Here is an 18,548-nt window from a genome sequence, read left to right as displayed (position 1 = left end):
ACCGATCAAATTATTAAATAAAATCACTAGCATCTCCCGGACTATATAGTGTTTATCACTATTTATATCCTCAATAATTTGAGCTCGATTTACATTAGTACTGTCTTTGTATTGTATTAGGATAACAAATGTAAAAAAAGATTTGAATTTCTTTTAATTGATAATTTTTTTTTAAAAAATTATATACTGAAAACTGAATTTAAAAAGATTTTATTGTATTTAAAAAATTATATACTGAAAACTGAATTTAAAAAGATTTTATTGTATTTTAAAATTGCTAAAATTCTTAGATAACTGAACCTCCTAAAAGTTGATAAGCGTCTAATTAAACAACTGACATCCGTCACATCCCTAGTTGTAACCCAATTTCTGTCGTCCTTTTTCTTTTTCTTTTCTTCTCCTTTCCTCCGCATCCTCTGTCAGTCCCTTTCCTCCCAAACACTCTCTCTCTCTCTCTCTCTCACACACACACACACACACACAGACTCGAGACTGTTCTCTCCGTTCTTCTCAGCCTTCACCAGTTTGCACGACAAACTATTGGGCAGCATTGCCAGCAACCGCGAGGTTCGTCTAAGCTCTATCTATCTTCTCTCTGCTCAACTTGAACCCCTTTAAATTCTCGCAATTCGGTTTCATATATAGGTCTGTTCAGTATTGATTGTATGAATGATTGATTTTTGTTTCGTTTCCTGTAATTGTTGTTTTATATAAGTGTAAGTCTGTCACAAAACAATCTTAGTAAGCTCGAGCTTCGAGTCCTGAGAGTTGCACGTCTTAGATTCAATGAATGAGGGTGAGCTCAAGTGAGAGCCTTTTTAATGTTGAATATATTTTATTTTTATTATTATTATTATTATTATTATTTTTTTTCATAGTTGGTATTCTCACACACAAGTCTCTAAGACTTGAATTCCTGACCTTCTCAAAGTAAGAGGCTGATATCGCTAGTTAATTGGTAATATAATATGTAGTTGATAATTTTTAATAAAAATCACCTTGATGTGAAGTTACTAATTACACTTTTGTATTTCAATTTTGCTAAAATATCTTTTCCAGTAGATAATATAAATAGTCCATTTAATCTTTTTGGTGACATAATTGATCCCTTTTTTTTTTTTTAGGTGACATAATTGATCTTAGGTATGATTTTATTTTATTATTATTTTTTTTAAAGTAAGATTTTATAAAAGGCCCTCAAAAGCCAGCGCTCCCAAAGAAGACAATAATCGTCCAAGACGACACTATAGCTATCCACAAAATCCAAAAGAGAATCTATTGAATCACAGTTCCGCCCATTTACCCAAAAGAATAAAAAAGTAAGAATACGGCATTTAATAGCCTAATCGGGAGACTCCTCTCCCTAAAAAAATCTCCTATTTCTCTCGCGCCACAAACCCCACCAAATACAAAAGGGAGGGGCCCTCCAAGCATCTCTGACTCGGCTCTTCACTGTACACCCTTTTCAAGCCTCTAACAAGTCTACCGTGGAATCTGAGAACGCCCATGAAAGACCTAATGCAACCAAAAACATAGACCAAACATCCCTAGCCACCGAGCAATGAATAAGAAGATGGTTGACATAGTCACCCGTTGTCTTGCACAAACAACACCTGTTAACCACAATATGACTTCTTTTTCTAAGGTTATCAATAGTTAGGATGCTTCCCCGAGCAACGATCCATGAGAAGAAAGCAACCTTCAGTGGAGCTTTTGACCTCCAAATGGCCTTCCAAGGAAAAATGGGGCCTGGACGCTCCAACATACAATTGTAGAAGGACTTAACCTCGAAAACCCCTCTTAAGGTACCCACCCACAGTATCTCATCCATACCCACCTCGACCACCACCTGGCTATAAATGAAGGCTAGGAAGTATGATTTTATGAACTTTTAACTTTGAAAAACTTCTTTCGGCCAATATTCATTTAATCTTTCTTGTGAGAGGAGAGAGAATTGGAGATGGAGTGAGAGGGAGACGGGGAAGATTTTGGTTCAGATGGAGATATTGTAGCAAGGGGAAATATTTTTGAGAATAGATGAAAATTAAACAAAACAAAAAAGATGAAAAATAGGACTTTTAATAAACTAGGATATTGCCTTGGAAATACTTGGAGAGGATCCTAGTCAAAATTTTATTATTTTCCAATACTAACTATCCTTTAAATAGGAATGAATATAGAATGAATTAAATTGTAGGTATTTTGAGGAATCCTCCATTGGGGTGTTAAAATTTTCTATCATTTGTAATTTGTTTTGTTGGGGTCAGGGGAGAGACTACTCCTCTCTTGAGGATATTGTTGATTTTATGAGCTCTTTGAGTTCATAGGCTCCGTTTTGTCTTTGTATAGTCTGGGACGCGTTCCCCTTTTGAACGCTTTTATATAATTTACTTATCAGAACAAAAAAAATGTAGGTATTTTGGCTAGGAAAAAAAAAATAAAAAATTGCATGGGCCCACTATTAATACATGCTATTGGTTGGGGATAGGGATATAAGATGAATTAAATTTTTAGGGGCCCACTACTAATGCATGCTATTGGTTGGGGCCTTGGGCAGCCGCCAAAGTCGCTTAAGGCTCTAGCCAACCTTGATTCAATCTGAATTCCTTTTCCGACTTCTCTCGTCAATTTAATTAGGGAAACGTGCAAAGATCCCTCCTGCTATATACAAAATGTGCACAACATTTTCTCAATTTGAGGAATGAAATACCTAAAATGCCCTTAAAGAAAATAATGATAATAAAAAACACTTATATGCACAAATTTTATTAGGGGTATTTTGTGGTTTTTATAAAATAAAAAATGGTCAAAATTAACTATCACGGGGCAATTTGTTACAAAATTTCAAATTATAGGGATTTATGTGCACAAACTAAATAGCAGGGTGTTTTTTGCACATTTTTCATATAACGGGTTTTTTTTTTTTTTTTTTTTTTTTTTTTTTGCACTTTACGCATTTAATTAATTGGTCAAACAGGACCTCAGTTGCAAATTTTATATGTATAAATATTATATTGATATAATTTATTGTATGAAATATAAATATAGAGATATTATAGTGTATATATAACACAAAAGGGCAGGTTTGATAGATAAAGAAGAAATATAATATAGAAGAAAGAGAAGAGAAACATGTAAAAGGTTTGAATGAGATGTATGTACGCTCATTCACAACTCTCATATTTATAAACTAAAAAGATCACATGTAAATATTACAATAAAGGAAATTAAATAAAATCATTGCATATTATATGCCTAAACATATGCGTAAATAAAGTCAAATCCATGATTTGTGGCTATCATATCTCAGATAATATGGTAAGTCACATCCCATGATTTGGGCTTATCATATCTCGACTAACACTCCTCCTCAAGTTGGTGTGTGGAGGTCTGAGATGCCCAACTTGGACAATGCATCTTTAAACACGGTCTTGCCAACACATGTAAATCTAATTAGCGATGTTTTTTGGTCAAATGAAGTGCCGATCAACAAATCAAAGTAAAACAACCAACTATGTCTCCTCAGACCGTAAACAACCAACAATGTCTCCTCAGACCATTTTCCTTCATACACATGTTTAAAATATGTAGATAGATGAATCAACAATGTCTCCTCAGACCATTTTAAAAAAAATAAATAAATAACCACGTCTCAGACCATTTCTGAATGGGTGGTTTCGAACTTACAATTCCCTCATTGGGGTCAGACAGCCTGCCTACTCGACATCTCCCAGATGGGGGATGTCTCCTTTGACCATTCTCGAATGGGTGGTGCCGAACTTGCAATGCCCTCATTACAGGTAGACCATCCTGGCTCTAATTGTAAAAACTCTAATTAAATTTGTGTTAGACTTTAATCACAAATTATCATAAAACCCTAGATCTTAGAACTTCAATTAATTTCACATCCTTATAACGCATAAATAAATATAGTTAGATATACATACCTCTATTCATGATATCGAACCTTGTTGAGATTAAATCCAATGTAGATCCTTTAACCACGAACCAATCTGCAACTCTGATCAACAAATAAAGGTGGAAACTGGTTTCTCTCTCTTGGCCTTTTGCACACAATAACCTTCTATGTGTTGTTTCAATAATCGTACATAATTGATGGAGCATATGCACTTTTATAAAGGCAGAGAGAGGACCAGTTTTCCTTTTAGTAATACAATTCTACTTTCCATCAAAGTAAGGAATGAAAAGGAAAATACTTCTCCAATAAGTAATTACCAAAAAGGTAATTATAAGTTGATCAAGAATAATTAATTGATATCTATTTACTTAGCCACCAAGTAATATGTCACATGTCCAAATCATGTGGGCCACAATTAAATAAATTATCTTACATTCTCCCACTTGGCACATATGATAACTTCTGTAGTGGTTTAGTAAAATAGTCATTAGTGTGCACAATATATCAAATTAAGATATTAATATGGTCATTATAAATACCATGGTAAACAAATTACCAATGTGAGTCATGGCGGTTGTATGTCACTAAACGACACGGTCCCTTCCATGTACCACAACACTAGCAACCCATTTAACATAGTCTATAAGTGAGAAGCATCAATAAAGGTCTAGCAATAATGTCTTTTCTAAGACTATTCCTGTTTTCATCATTTAAAGTAATACATGCATGTACATACATAAATTAACAGGAAATATCATAAACACATTTTAATGAGCTCAAAATGTCAAATATATATAAGCATTGTTAAGCAATCCACAACAAAAAATAATAATTAACTTTGATTACATTCAAGACCCATTCTTTCAACATGCCCTATGAATGTCTTGGGTGGTAATCCTTTTGTCAATGGATCTGCAACCATAAGCTGTGTGCTTATATTTTCAAAAGACACTCGTTGTTTCTGAACTTCTTCTTTAACGGTAAGATATTTCAGCTCCATATGCTTAACACTATTGGAATACTTATCGTTTTTAGTAAAGAAGACAGCTGCGGTGTTATCACAATAAATTTTCAGCGGTCTGGAAATTGAATCCATAACACCAAATCCTGAAATAAAGTTCCGCAACCACAAACCATGATTTGTAGCCTCAAAGCATGCTACAAATTCAGCCTCCATAGTTGATGAAGCAATAATAGACTGTTTTGCACTTTTCCATGATATTGCCCCTCTAGCTAAAAGGAACAAATAACCAAAAGTGGATCTTCTATTATCCACACATCCAGCAAAATCTGAGTCTGAGTAACCAATAACCTCTAACTCACCAGTCTTTCTAAATGTGAGCATATAATTCTTTGTTCCTTGTAAGTATCTCATAACTTTCTTTGCAGTTTTCCAGTGATGCATTCCTGGATTGCTTTGGTATCTGCCTAGCATTCCAACTGCAAAACCAATATCTGGACGAGTGCAAACCTGTGCATATATCAAACTTCCCACAATAGATGCATAAGGAATATTTTGCATTTCTTTTCGTTCTAATTCATTCTTTGGGCATTGCATCAAACTAAATTTATCCCCTTTCTGTATTGGAACAATACTAGCTGAACAATGTTCCATACCAAATCTCTCTAGAATTCTCTCAATATATGTTTTCTGAGACAATCCTAACAATCCACGTGACCTATCACGGAATATTTGTATTCCTATCACGTAGGATGCCTCACCCATATCTTTCATCTCAAAATTCTTAGAGAGATAATTTTTAGTTTCATGCAATAAACCAAGATCACTACTAGCAAGCAAAATATCATCAACATATAGAATCAGAAATATAAACTTGCTCCCACTAACCTTCTGGTATATACACCGATCAACAGTATTTTCATTAAAACCAAAAGAAGTAATAGTATCATTAAACTTAATATACCATTGTCGGGAAGCTTGTTTAAGTCCATATATTGACTTCTTAAGTTTACAGACCATGCGTTCTTTACCCTCTAATCTGAAGCCTTCAGGTTGATCCATATAGACTTCTTCTTCTAAATTCCCATTTAGAAAAGCTGTTTTCACATCCATTTGATGCAACTCTAAATCATAATGAGCTACAAGCGCCATAATAATTCTAAAGGAATCCTTCTTAGATACAGGAGAGTTTCTTTATAATCAATGCCTCCTATCTGAGTGAAGCCCTTGGCTACAAGTCTGGCTTTATATCGTTCAATATTGCCATTAGAATCGCGTTTGGTCTTAAAGACCCATTTACACCCGACTTGTTTAAATCCTTCAGGCAATTCAACGAGTTCCCAAACTTTATTTTGTTCCATTGACTTCAACTCCTCGTTCATGGCATTAATCCAATTAGTAGAATTATTACTATTAATAGCTTGTGAATATGTAACCGGATCCTTACATATCCCTATATCAAAATCAGATTCATGTAAATATACCACATAATCATCCGAAATAGCAGGTCTCGTTTCTCTTTGAGACCATCTTAATGTTATTCCTTGTGGTTCTTCTATAACGTCATTGGTGATAGTTTCATTATGGAGTTGTTGATCATTTAATTGTTCTTCGTTGTTATGCAGTTCAACAACTGGAGAAACAATTATTTCTTTAGAAGTTGTGGTTAAAGGGATTTGTACCCTAACTTCTTGAATGATCACATTCTCATTTTTATCACTCCCACTGATTTCACCATCCTCAATGAATTTGGCATTACCGGTTTCAACAATTCTTGTACTATGTGTAGGACAGTAAAACCTATACCCTTTGGATTTTTCTGGATAACCAATCAAGTACCCACTAACTGTTCTAAAATCCAATTTCTTTTAATGTGGATTATAAATCCTTGCTTCCGCTGGGCAACCCCAAACATGCAGGTGCCTTAAACTAGGTTTCCTTCCTGTCCACAGTTCAAATGGAGTTTTTGAAACTGCCTTACTCGGAACCCTGTTTAATATATACATAGCAGTTCTAAGAGCATACATCCACAATGATATGGGTAACGAGGAATTACTTAACATACTCCTAACCATTTCCATAAGAGTACGATTACGCCTTTCAGCTACACCATTCTGCTGTGGCGTGCCTGGCATAGTGTATTGAGCACAAATGCCACGCTTTTCAAGGAATTTAGCAAACGGTCCAGGACATTGACCCGTTTCATCATACTTTCCATAATATTCACCACCTCTATCTGACCTTACTATTTTCACTTTTTTATCTAGTTGCCTTTCAACCTCATTTATGTATACTTCAAGAGTATTCACTGCTTGAGATTTTTCATGCAACAAATAGATATATCCATAACGTGAAAAATCATCTATAAAGGTGATAAAATATTTTTCTCCACCAAAAGATGGAACATCAAAAGGTCCACAAATGTCTGTATGAATAATTTCAAGAAGCTCTATACTTCTTGTGGCGCCCTTCTTTGTGTGTTTGGTTTGTTTACCTTTAATACAATCTACACACACAATAAAATCAGTAAAATCTAGATTCCAAAGAATTCCATCTTTTACTAATCTTGTTAATCTTTCACTGGATATATGACCCAATCTTTTATGCCACAAGAAAGATGAATTTTCATTAATTGAGCTACGTTTGGTTCCAACATTATGATGCAAGGTCAAAAGTGTTTCAGAAAATAAGTCATCAAGCTTTATCTTGTATAAACCATCAACAAGAATACCAGAACCAACAAATTGGGATTTTTTGAACAAACTGAAACATCCATTACCAAATTTAAATGAAAAACCATCAACATCAAGTTTGGACAAAGAAATCAAATTACGGGAAATTGAAGGAACATAAAGAGTTTTAAACAAATCTAAATGAAATCCACTATCTAAAACTAAACGAAATGTCCCAATGGCTTCAACTGGAATTTTCTCCCTATTCCCTGTGAACAAGAAATCATCATTTGGATTTGTGGTTTGGGTTGAAAGGAATCCCTGTATCGTATTGGAAATATGAACATTAGAGCTTGAATCAACCCACCAAGTATTAGAAGGAACTTCAATTAAGTTTGATTCAAAACAAACAAAAGCCAAAGGCTTACCCTTCTTTTCGAACCATTCTTTACGTTTCATGCAATCTTTCTGAAAGTGTCCAGGTTTGTTACAAAAATGGCACTTATCATTCTTGCGTTCCTTCTTTTGAGTAGCTTGATCAGAATCCTTTATTTGGGGTGTTGCTCGCTTAATGCCTTTTCCAGGCCTTTTCCCAAATTTCTTTCTAGCTTCTTGAGTCATGAGATGAACATTATGATTATCTTGTTGCTTAAGCCTTCCTTCCTCTTGAACTAACATACTGGCCAATTCATTCACATTCCACTTGTCCTTAATAGTGTTATAGTGAATTTGAAATGGCCCATACTGAGTAGGTAAGGAATTGAGAATAAATTGAACGAGAAAAGTCTCATCCACATTCATCCCTAAAGTCTTCAATTTTGCAACAAGATTAGTCATGTCAAGAGCATGCTCATGCATACTTCGAGTACCATCAAAACGCATAGTAGTGAGGTCAGCCATTAATTTCCCTGCAAGAGACTTATCTGCAGTACGGAAACGTTCTTCAATATTTTTCAAATATTCCTTAGCACTATCAATTTGGGGAAGAGTTGTTTTGATATTGTTTGCAATAGTCATTCGCATAAACATAATACTCAATCTGTTCGATTTCTCCCAAACTTTATGGAGAGACTTTTCTTACTCACTGCTTTCACCAGTAATAGCAGTAGGTTTCTCAATTTGAAATGCTAAATCAAGATCTAGCACACCTAAGTTGAACTGAACTTGCTCATACCATTCTGAAAAGTTAGTCCCATTGAGAATTGGAACAGATGAAGCGTGCGAATTCACTGAAACAGGAAGAGATACTGCAATAAAATAATCATAATAAGGTAAATGCTCATAACATTAATACTTTGAGATAACAACACATATAAAAATAAATAAATACATTGTACAGCTATGGTACCCCTTTGGGTAGTAACCACAAAATACAAAAAATGATGCTTAGATGTATTTATTTATATATAGCTTCATTGGTGATGCACTAATTAATTAAATAGACAAGTTACCTTTAGATATCCTATATCTACCCAATTAAAAATTACATACAACCCCTTAATGTTTATTTAATCACTCGAAAATTAATTCCCTTTGAGGAATTATTTCTAATAATTGAATAAACCCAATATTCATGAATTTTACAAAAAATTATAAGCATCATTATTCATGAAATATTGCAATTATGTTTACCACTAAAATTAATATCCATTAATCATTATGATTAGGCCACTTTGGTAGCTACCAACCTTTCTATAATATGAATATTTAATTATCTAGTGATAAAATTAATATTAAGTTACCCATCACATTATGCACACACAATTTACAAAGTCAATTAATTAAATTGTTAGTGGGTATCTAAAAATTTCATAAATACACATACTGTAATGTATATTAAAAAGCATATATTCAATTATATACAAAACAAAAAAGACATCATTACCTATTTGCGGAATCATAATCAAAAATTTCATTCAATATACTATTGATGCACCAAATAACAATTTTTTTTTTTTTTTTTTTTACTTGTCTCGTTACTGTATACTGACGCACCAAAAAATTAACATGTCTTTTAGCTTGTTTTGTCTCATTCTGTTTATATATATAACCACTATACTGTATACTAATCATTATGCAAGTTAAACATACAATTTTCCATTCTATATCAATGTACGAAAAATACAATTGGCTTATTTTGTCTCATTATGATACCACATGCTGATTACGAGATTTGACTACTTTATGAATCAATGAAAAAGAGACAAAACTAATATATCACATTATATATATATATAACAATAAAGAGACAAAACTAATCACTTACAAACAGATCCTTGACACTCATTCAAAACGGGTACAGGAATTAGAAAATTAATTTATCAGGCGGATCTCTCTTAAAACAGTGTTTGTATACCATAAATTAAAATTATATTATTATTTAATTTTAATTTAAACTTACGCATATTATTTATGCAAGAATAATAGAAAAAATAATGAGTTCCAAAACTACGGGCTCTGATACCACATGTAAAAACTCTAATTAAATTTGTGTTAGACTTTAATCACAAATTATCATAAAACCCTAGATCTTAGAACTTCAATTAATTTCACATCCTTATAACGCATAAATAAATATAGTTAGATATACATACCTCTATTCATGATATCGAACCTTGTTGAGATTAAATCCAATGTAGATCCTTTAACCACGAACCAATCTGCAACTCTGATCAACAGATAAAGGTGGAAACTGGTTTCTCTCTCTTGGCCTTTTGCACACAATAACCTTTTATGTGTTGTTTCAATAATCGTACATAATTGATGGAGCATATGCACTTTTATAAAGGCAGAGAGAGGACCAGTTTTCCTTTTAGTAATACAATTCTACTTTCCATCAAAGTAAGGAATGAAAAGGAAAATACTTCTCCAATAAGTAATTACCAAAAAGGTAATTATAAGTTGACCAAGAATAATTAATTGATATCTATTTACTTAGCCACCAAGTAATAAATCACATGTCCAAATCATGTGGGCCACAATTAAATAAATAATCTTATCCTAATACCAAGAAGAAATATAATATAGAAGAAAGAGAAGAGAAATATGTAAAATCAGATGTATGTACACTCAGTCACAACTCTCATATTTATATACTAAAAAGAGCACAGGATAATATTACAATAAAGGAAACTAAATAAAATCATTGCATATTCTATGCCTGGACATATGCGTAAATAAAGTCAAATCCATGATTTGTGGCTATCATATCTAAAATAATATGGTAAGTCACATCCCATGATTTGCACTTATCATATCTCGGCTAACAGATAACAACTATTTTATAACAGTCAGTAGGACATAGGGGTCACTATACAACATTGTAGGAAATCATAGGAGGTTATACATACATAATAAACAATAGGGGTGTTTTGTGCACTTTTTTTACATTGCGAGGGTTTTTACACTTAACTCAAATTTAAAATATATTAGAAAACGCTTTTTAAACTTAATCTAAGTTGGTTGACTCGCGTTTTAGACTTCTCTCATTTTGATTCAGACACAATCTTAAGTACGGGATTCGATTGAAATATTGAATACATAAGAACTCCTTTTTAGACCTACGTTTGGTTAAATCGCTTAGACTACTCTGTCAAAATGATTATCATTTTTGATAATTGAAGATTGCAGTGGTAGATAATGTAGAAGACTATAGAGACTTCGATTGATCAATAGTCAACGATATGACAAACTGTTGGGACAGCGGAAACACATTCACATGGAGAGATAGACTGAAATAATTAAGTGTTAATGTTGTTTGATGCAACCCGACCTAGGTTCACGGAGGTATTCCACTATAATATTGTAGAGTAATTCATAGTGTAACACTCTACCAGACTCATTTCTTGCCATCAATGTTGTCGCCATTTTACTCACTATATTCACATCTCTACTGGTCTTGTGAGGTAGAGGATCTGAAATCCTCATACACCTAACTGCTACTTCATGAGGCACATCTTTCTTAATTTCACTAGCTTAAACAAAAGCCTAAGTATGTATTTATAAAGTACTTATTTCAAATCTTTGTTAAAAAAAGATTACAATTCATTGGGGCCCAAATATCCCAAGAATTTTCCTAAATAAAACACGACTCTAAAATAGAAACCTAATTAAAATTGGAACATGAGACATAATTTGCAGCATAAAGGTTTTTGGATGCGTTCTTGTAGCATTTCATGTGATTCTTTACTTGTTAATAGTTACCGAACATGTTTTTTGTTTTCAATTTTAAAATTTGTATTACAATAAAGGAAAAAGATTGAAATAAAATAGAGGAATGGAAAAACAACAATAATTTCACAAAGCTCTGTAAATTCAAGAAGCAAAGGAATGACAAATGTTACATAAGAGCATGAGAGGAAGATTTGATTGGCTTGGTGAAAACCACCTTCTGTTCTTGAAACATAAAACCCTTGGTAATGACATTGTAAGTTTTTATTTTTACTTCTTCAGCTTTTCAGTTTTTTGGAGGCACAAAAGTTCAGATTTGCTGGAGAGACACTGCAACCAATGGCTTTTCCTTTTGCTGTTGATGCTTGTTTCTGGTTGGTGTATTTATTAATCGTCTTCAATATCTGCAGTTAGTCATTATAGTGTTAGGTTAGTGTGTTATGCTTTGAAGAATACATAAAGAAGCATGCAAGATAGTTAAGCAAGAAGAATTACGAAGATGAAGCATATTTAAATGAGGATTAGACGATTAGTGAAAAATGATTAGAAATATTGTTCAATTCATATTAAATTAAAGGGTAAATTACACTCACACCCCCTCAGGTTAGGCCTAATAACACATAGCGGCCCAAATAGGCCTTTACTACATTTACCACCCTTATGACCGTTAAGTGGTTACGGACATCAGAAATGTATATGAAATGTCAATTTTACCCCTAAATTTTAAAAGAGTATAATAAAAAAATACCTTGTAAACTAAATTACTATATTACCCTCTTTATCTCTATCTTCACCCACCTGCAACCTCCACTATAGCCCACCCATTCTCTCTCTCTCCACCCACGTAAACCACTAACAACTCATACAAAATCAACCCACCAAACGCCCTCTTCTTCTTCACTTCTTACATTTTTTGGGTTTGATTGGCTTGAGGGACTCCATAATCACAGCCAACTGCCAGCACCAGCACCATCAAATCCAATAAGCACATCAAACAGAACCCATATAATATAACAAAAGAATAATCAAATTTTGGTTTAAACAAAATTTGATTGTACCTCTCAATCCTCCCAAGACTATCAAATTCCTCTATTTTCAACCTTTCTCTATTGAAATCCCCAAACCCACTGTCCACCATCATAGTTCACATATATATTCTTGCTGCTATATTCATGATTTCTAAATGGGAAAAGTCTGAAAAACACCCCTATAGTTTTAAATATGTGCGAATTACACGCCTATAGTTTAATTTGTTTATATAAATCCATACTAGATATGAAAATGTGCAACTAAGCACCTCCGGTCAGAATTCCGGTGGAAATTGGACGTCAGTTGGTCATGTGCATGGCACATGACCATTTTAAACCCTTTATTCCCAAAATTGCCCTTCTTATATTCCGTATATATATATTTGTTTATATAACCCTAATCTCTCTCTCCCTCATCTCAGTCTCTCGCCTCTCATCCTCCTTCCTCCTACAGAATTCCTTCTTTCTCCTTCCTCCTACAATTTGGACCCTTCGCATTACTATCCTTTTCTTCCCTCTCTCTGTCTAAAAAACTCTAGATTAAACTGGGTAATATTTGTGCCAAGAAAAATCAATGCATATCATTGAAATAAAAATATTGTCATTGTAAATCCAATTGTGTATTCCTTGGACTGTTCATAAGCTAGTTACAATTACTTTCACTAATTCTTATGTACAGGTAAAAAGATACTATTCAATGTCTAAAGTTAGCAAATAGTAAATCAGATCAAACAAGAATTATATGTGCATGTGTCTGAGACTGTGAGTGTAATATACATACACCTATATTACTTTGTCATATATATGAATGTGTATGGATAGAGAATTCGAAATATGGAGAGAGAGTGTGTTACCTGCATTTTGTCTTGGAAATTCCAGGAAAATGACGTCCTGTAGGCGTCCTCTAGATTTGACGAGAGTACAGACCACCGGCGAGTAAATCGGCGACCGAAGAGGGCAAAAAGCTTTTCAGGTGCCAGTGGCCGAGCCTGGGAACCGGGTGAAGCAGTATTTGATGAAGAATAGGGATGCAAATTGTTTGATTAGATTATTGCCTAGATGAACCCCCTTTGCCAAGGTTTCTTTTCGTTTTTTGTTGGAGACGCGTGGTTCTGATGATTATGCCGCTTATATCTGCTTGCCTCTACTTTTTTCACCGTACAGGATTCGAGAAATAAGCCCTCACAAAGCCGGCCGATTAGGAAAGATCTTGAATCGTATTTCAGTTAGGCAATTTGTTAACCCAGCTTAATTCTGACAACTCACCTTCAATTCAATTTAATCCATTTTATGTTATTTTATTATTATTTTTAAATCATAGATAGAGGGCTATTTTGGTCTTTTTGTAGCTCCGGTACCGGTCAATAGAGGTCAACGGCAAAAAGGCACTAATTCGCACCATTTTTAATGTATAAGGGAGGTGAACAAAACAATGAGGGGTTATATGCACCATATCGATACCATAGGGGTGTAAACCGCACTCAAGCCTTTCTAAATTTATCATAATAGATCACTTTGAATCAATATTGAATAAAACAAAGACATCGGAGAATCTCTAACTTCCCTACAAATCTCTGGCAAAAATAAAATCGGTGACTCTTTCTCTCTCTCTCAAACTAGAAAAATTCCAAGAACTTCGGATTTGCGTTAGACGACAATTTCAAATTTCCAATTTCCCATCCAAAACGCAAAGCAGTAGCCAGTAGGTCCAAAATGACACAGAGAATAAAAAGAAATCCTCAACAGCAGATACGAAGATGAAGAGACATCCCACTTTTGATGATCCAGAAACGGGATAGAAACACACCCAGACAGGCCCCAAAAATTTAAAAGCAACCCCACCACTTGCTGTTTGGTTGCATTTTTGTTGTCCAATTCCACCTCTTCACATTGTAGAAATTTCAGCTCAAAACATTGCTTTTCCCAGAAAAGGAAAGAAAAATTAGGCCCAAAAGTGGGTATGACCATATATATATAGAGAGAGAGAGAGGGAGGGAGGAGAGGAGGAATGGGTGTGAGCGATCCTAGAGAGAGACAGAGAGTGAACATTGATGATGCATGCTTGCGTTCTTGAAGGGTTCTTGAGAGTGATGTGAGAGAGGGAGAGTGTGTGTTTGGGTATAATTGTAATTTTCATGAATTTCAAAGGGCTATTAAGGTCTTTTTAGTAAGGGAAAGGGGAAATCAGTCATTACATCAAAATTTTCTGACGGTTTGTTAATAGGAGGTGGGTCGTTGAGCTCACACACTTGACCTAAAGGGGTACACAGTGTCATTAAGCCCTATTTCACCCACCGTGTGTAATTAAGCCCAACCTAAGGAGGTGCGAGTGTAATTTACCCTAAATTGGATTTCATTTTATATTGGTTTGCAATGAGATCTTTAGGGAAGGGATTTCTCTGGGTTCTTATGTGTCTGCTTTCTATGTTATTATTTACTATGCATATGAATAATTATCCTGCACAGTGGCTAGATTCACATGCCTCTTTTTTTGCTCTCATGTCACTGGACCATAATGAAAAATGTAGGATTGAGAATTACTTGGGCATTATTAAATTTGGAATCAAGGTCTTCGTATGGAAACTGGTTTTGATAATATGGAGAAAAGCTAAGAATGGCTTATTGTGAGAAAAACAATGCATGTTGTGGGCACAGGAATTCGCTGTCTTTCAACTCAATTAAGTATTATCCAGAATAATTAGGGAACTCTGGAAATAGATTAGGAACTATATGTTGTATTCTTGGTATTGGGGATTGTTGTAATGTTTTTTTGATAAATTATATGGAATTATTGTAATATATATATATATATATTTTTATACATGGAATTACTGTACCTGTAAATAAAATTAGGTTTTGTTCTTTACCTCAAGAAATTGGTAAGTTAGAAACTGCTATTGTTAACGTGGTCAACGTTATAGAAGTACTTGAGTAGGTTTTAATAGAGGGATGTGTATGATGATGCATTTAGAATAGCTTCTCTCCAGAATTGGAGGGAGCTTCAGATAGGATGCACAATATCTTACAGTACGGACATTATCTTTGTATATTTTTTATTCTAGTTGTGCATGTTTCATGTATTAGCGTCCATCTTGGGCCTCCAATTGGATGATGGGTTGTGGGTAGAACGACCTAAATTTTTGTGTTGGTGGAATTCTTAATCTATGAATATTTTCATGTAATCCAAATAGAGCAACTTTGGGAATATTCTAATTTGTTTTTTTTTTTTTCAGATGCATCCATTGGCAAGTGCTCCAGAAACAGAACTTAAAATGCCCCAGCCACAGGTCCAACATGTTGAAAACGTCCAGATGGATCTACAAACCCAACCTGTTTCAAGCCCTACAACAACTGGTTCAGAAAATGATGAATTTTTCCCACTTTCAGGGAGACCATCCTTTCATGTGGTTCTTATAAAAGCACATCTCAAACCTTCGTATCAAATGGTAATCACTCTACTCAAGGACTTGTATGATTCTTTTTTCCCGGGTAATTAAGGATTTGTATGATTTCAATCAAATGAAGTTTATAACTCGTGCAAATGAGTGATGGGATAATCATTTGATTCATTTCAATATCAAAGAACAGTGAGATGATTTTAGTTGTTCAACATCGTACATGAAGTGACTATCCCAGCTTTTATATTTGGTGCCTCAGAAAACTGATGGTTAATTTGACGGTTCAAAATTATGCAACAGTTTTATGATATCCATATCACTTCTGTCATCCATTTGCAAGTAAAAATATGTTTATGAGTACATTTTGTGTCCACTTAACTGGACAAACACAATATTAAAAAATGCAGAGTTGGGAAGCTCTTCTTTAATAGCACTTGGGGTCAATTATATGATAAATAAGCTTAAGCTAATTTATAGTTGTTCTGGTTTGATTCTTTTAGTTTCTTCCAACCAAAATGCATCCGGTGCTTCCTTGTGCTACAATTCCTGTGGTTCTCTCCTATCGTGGCAAGAACTGGGAGATGGTCTATTATGGAGATCGCAGCGGCAAAAGGTTCGACTCCAATTGGAAGACATTTATCATTGACAATGATCTAAAGTTAGGAGATGCATGTGTATTTGAACTCATGGAATGCAACAGTAAGAATGTCAAGTTCAGAGTTCAAATTCTCCGCGGTGACTTCCCATCTGAATTGCTAGCAAGGGTAAATGGCGAGTCTTCAAATACTCCTATTATCATTGATTAGGATCTCCCATCTTTTTCTGGGATTTGTCTAATTCTAATAACGAATTCTGGCATGGACCTGTAGGAATTCAATTCCTTGTGTATTATATATACCTCTGTTTGAATTTTTCTACCTTGCTTTCATGTTCAGTACACGGTCTCTGTACTATTAGTTGTCTACCTGTGTTCGAATCATGGCGATCCTGATCATAAGCATGTCATGATTTATTAACTAAGCTATCTAGTACGATGATTTATCGGCTAAGTTAATCTGAATATGACCTTCCATATCGTGGAGGAGCTCAAGCGATGTTCCATAAAACATCAGGTGATTGTTATACACATCTGAATATGGAGGCATCTTCTGAGGTTCTTGAAATATCTGTAACATCCCCTGGCAGGTAAACTGGCTTTGAGCTACTGTAACTCTATTATACATATATGTGTGTTCATATCTTCCTTTAAATTTTCAGATGAAATAAAGGGTGGCTTGAGTTTTGTTTTGGGCGAATCTGTGTGCAAATGTGCTTGTAGGTGTATATTTGTATATATTTGTTTGTATAGGTGTGTATGTGCATATATAAGTGGGTATTTACGAATGTTTGTATATAGGTGTGTATTGTGCATATATGTGGATAGCGTGTGTGTGTGTGTGTGGTGCATATGTGTGTGTGTGTATAGGAATGTATAGGTTTTATGGTGTGTGTACAAGTTTGTATATGTATTTATAGTTGTGGTGTGTCGATATGCGGATGTATATATGTATATACTACATGTGTTTATATATGTGTGTATATAAATTAAAATCTTTGTATACATATGCGTATGTGTTTGCAATGGGAAATTGGAATATATTTTGATATATCATATATAATTATTCATTTGTATGATCTTAATTGTTTTCCTATTAAATGAATTGTTTCTCAAAAGCTTAAAATAAAATATTTGAAATTTGGAAGGATGCTCCATTGTGACTTCAACGTCACAGTTTTTAAATAGAAAATCACTTCTTTGCATGTGGAAGCACTGCTGCAAATGAATTATAAAGTTGATCCAAATGATTGATTTGAAATTGCATTTGTTCTAATTCAATGGAATTGCAATTCCAATTCTGCGATACCAATTGCACACTTCAACAAAACAACTCTTTCTGAAAAGAGCCAAGCAAGCGGAAGAACTGCATCGGTAGGAGTAGACAGATTCTTAAACAGTAATAGTAAGACAAATAATGGGAGGCAAAAGGAATTGTTGGTTTAGTTTTTTAAAAGCGTTTTTTAATAATTGTTTTCTGTTTCTCAAATATATATATATATATATATATATATATATATATATAACACTAAAAACTGTATTTAGAAATTGAACTAAGAATAACCGATTTATGTGTGTATATACAATGGGTTGTAATGCAATGTGTATTCATTGAACATTTCAAAAAACACCAGAAAAAAAAAAAAAAAAAAAAGTGGATAAATTACACAGACCTTCCTTATGTTTGCCATAATTAAAAGAACATACTCTGTGGTTTGGGAAATTACCCGGACCTCCCTTAAAAATGAAACTAACCTATACAGACCTCTTTTCATAGTGACGGACCGTCTAATGCACTAACAAAT

The 18,548-nt window shown here is 34.0% G+C and overlaps 1 protein-coding gene across 1 annotated transcript; it reads left to right on the top strand.

The window, feature by feature from the left end:
• Positions 1–355: 355 nt before the first annotated feature.
• LOC132287067 (B3 domain-containing protein Os04g0386900-like) lies at positions 356–17,443 on the top strand. Its single transcript, XM_059789546.1, has 3 exons — positions 356–567; positions 15,984–16,196; positions 16,649–17,443. Exons 2-3 carry the CDS (start codon positions 15,984–15,986, stop codon positions 16,952–16,954), a joined length of 519 nt encoding a protein of 172 aa, XP_059645529.1. The 5' UTR covers positions 356–567; the 3' UTR covers positions 16,955–17,443.
• The last annotated feature ends 1,105 nt before the right edge of the window (positions 17,444–18,548 follow it).

This window comes from Cornus florida, unplaced genomic scaffold, assembly GCF_030987335.1.
Source record: "Cornus florida cultivar Cherokee Brave unplaced genomic scaffold, ASM3098733v1 CherokeeBrave_3.0.0_Hap2_Chr02, whole genome shotgun sequence".
NCBI lineage: Eukaryota > Viridiplantae > Streptophyta > Magnoliopsida > Cornales > Cornaceae > Cornus > Cornus florida.
The sequence above is the reverse complement of the archived record's forward strand: the minus strand, read 5'-3'. Positions and strand labels throughout refer to the sequence as shown.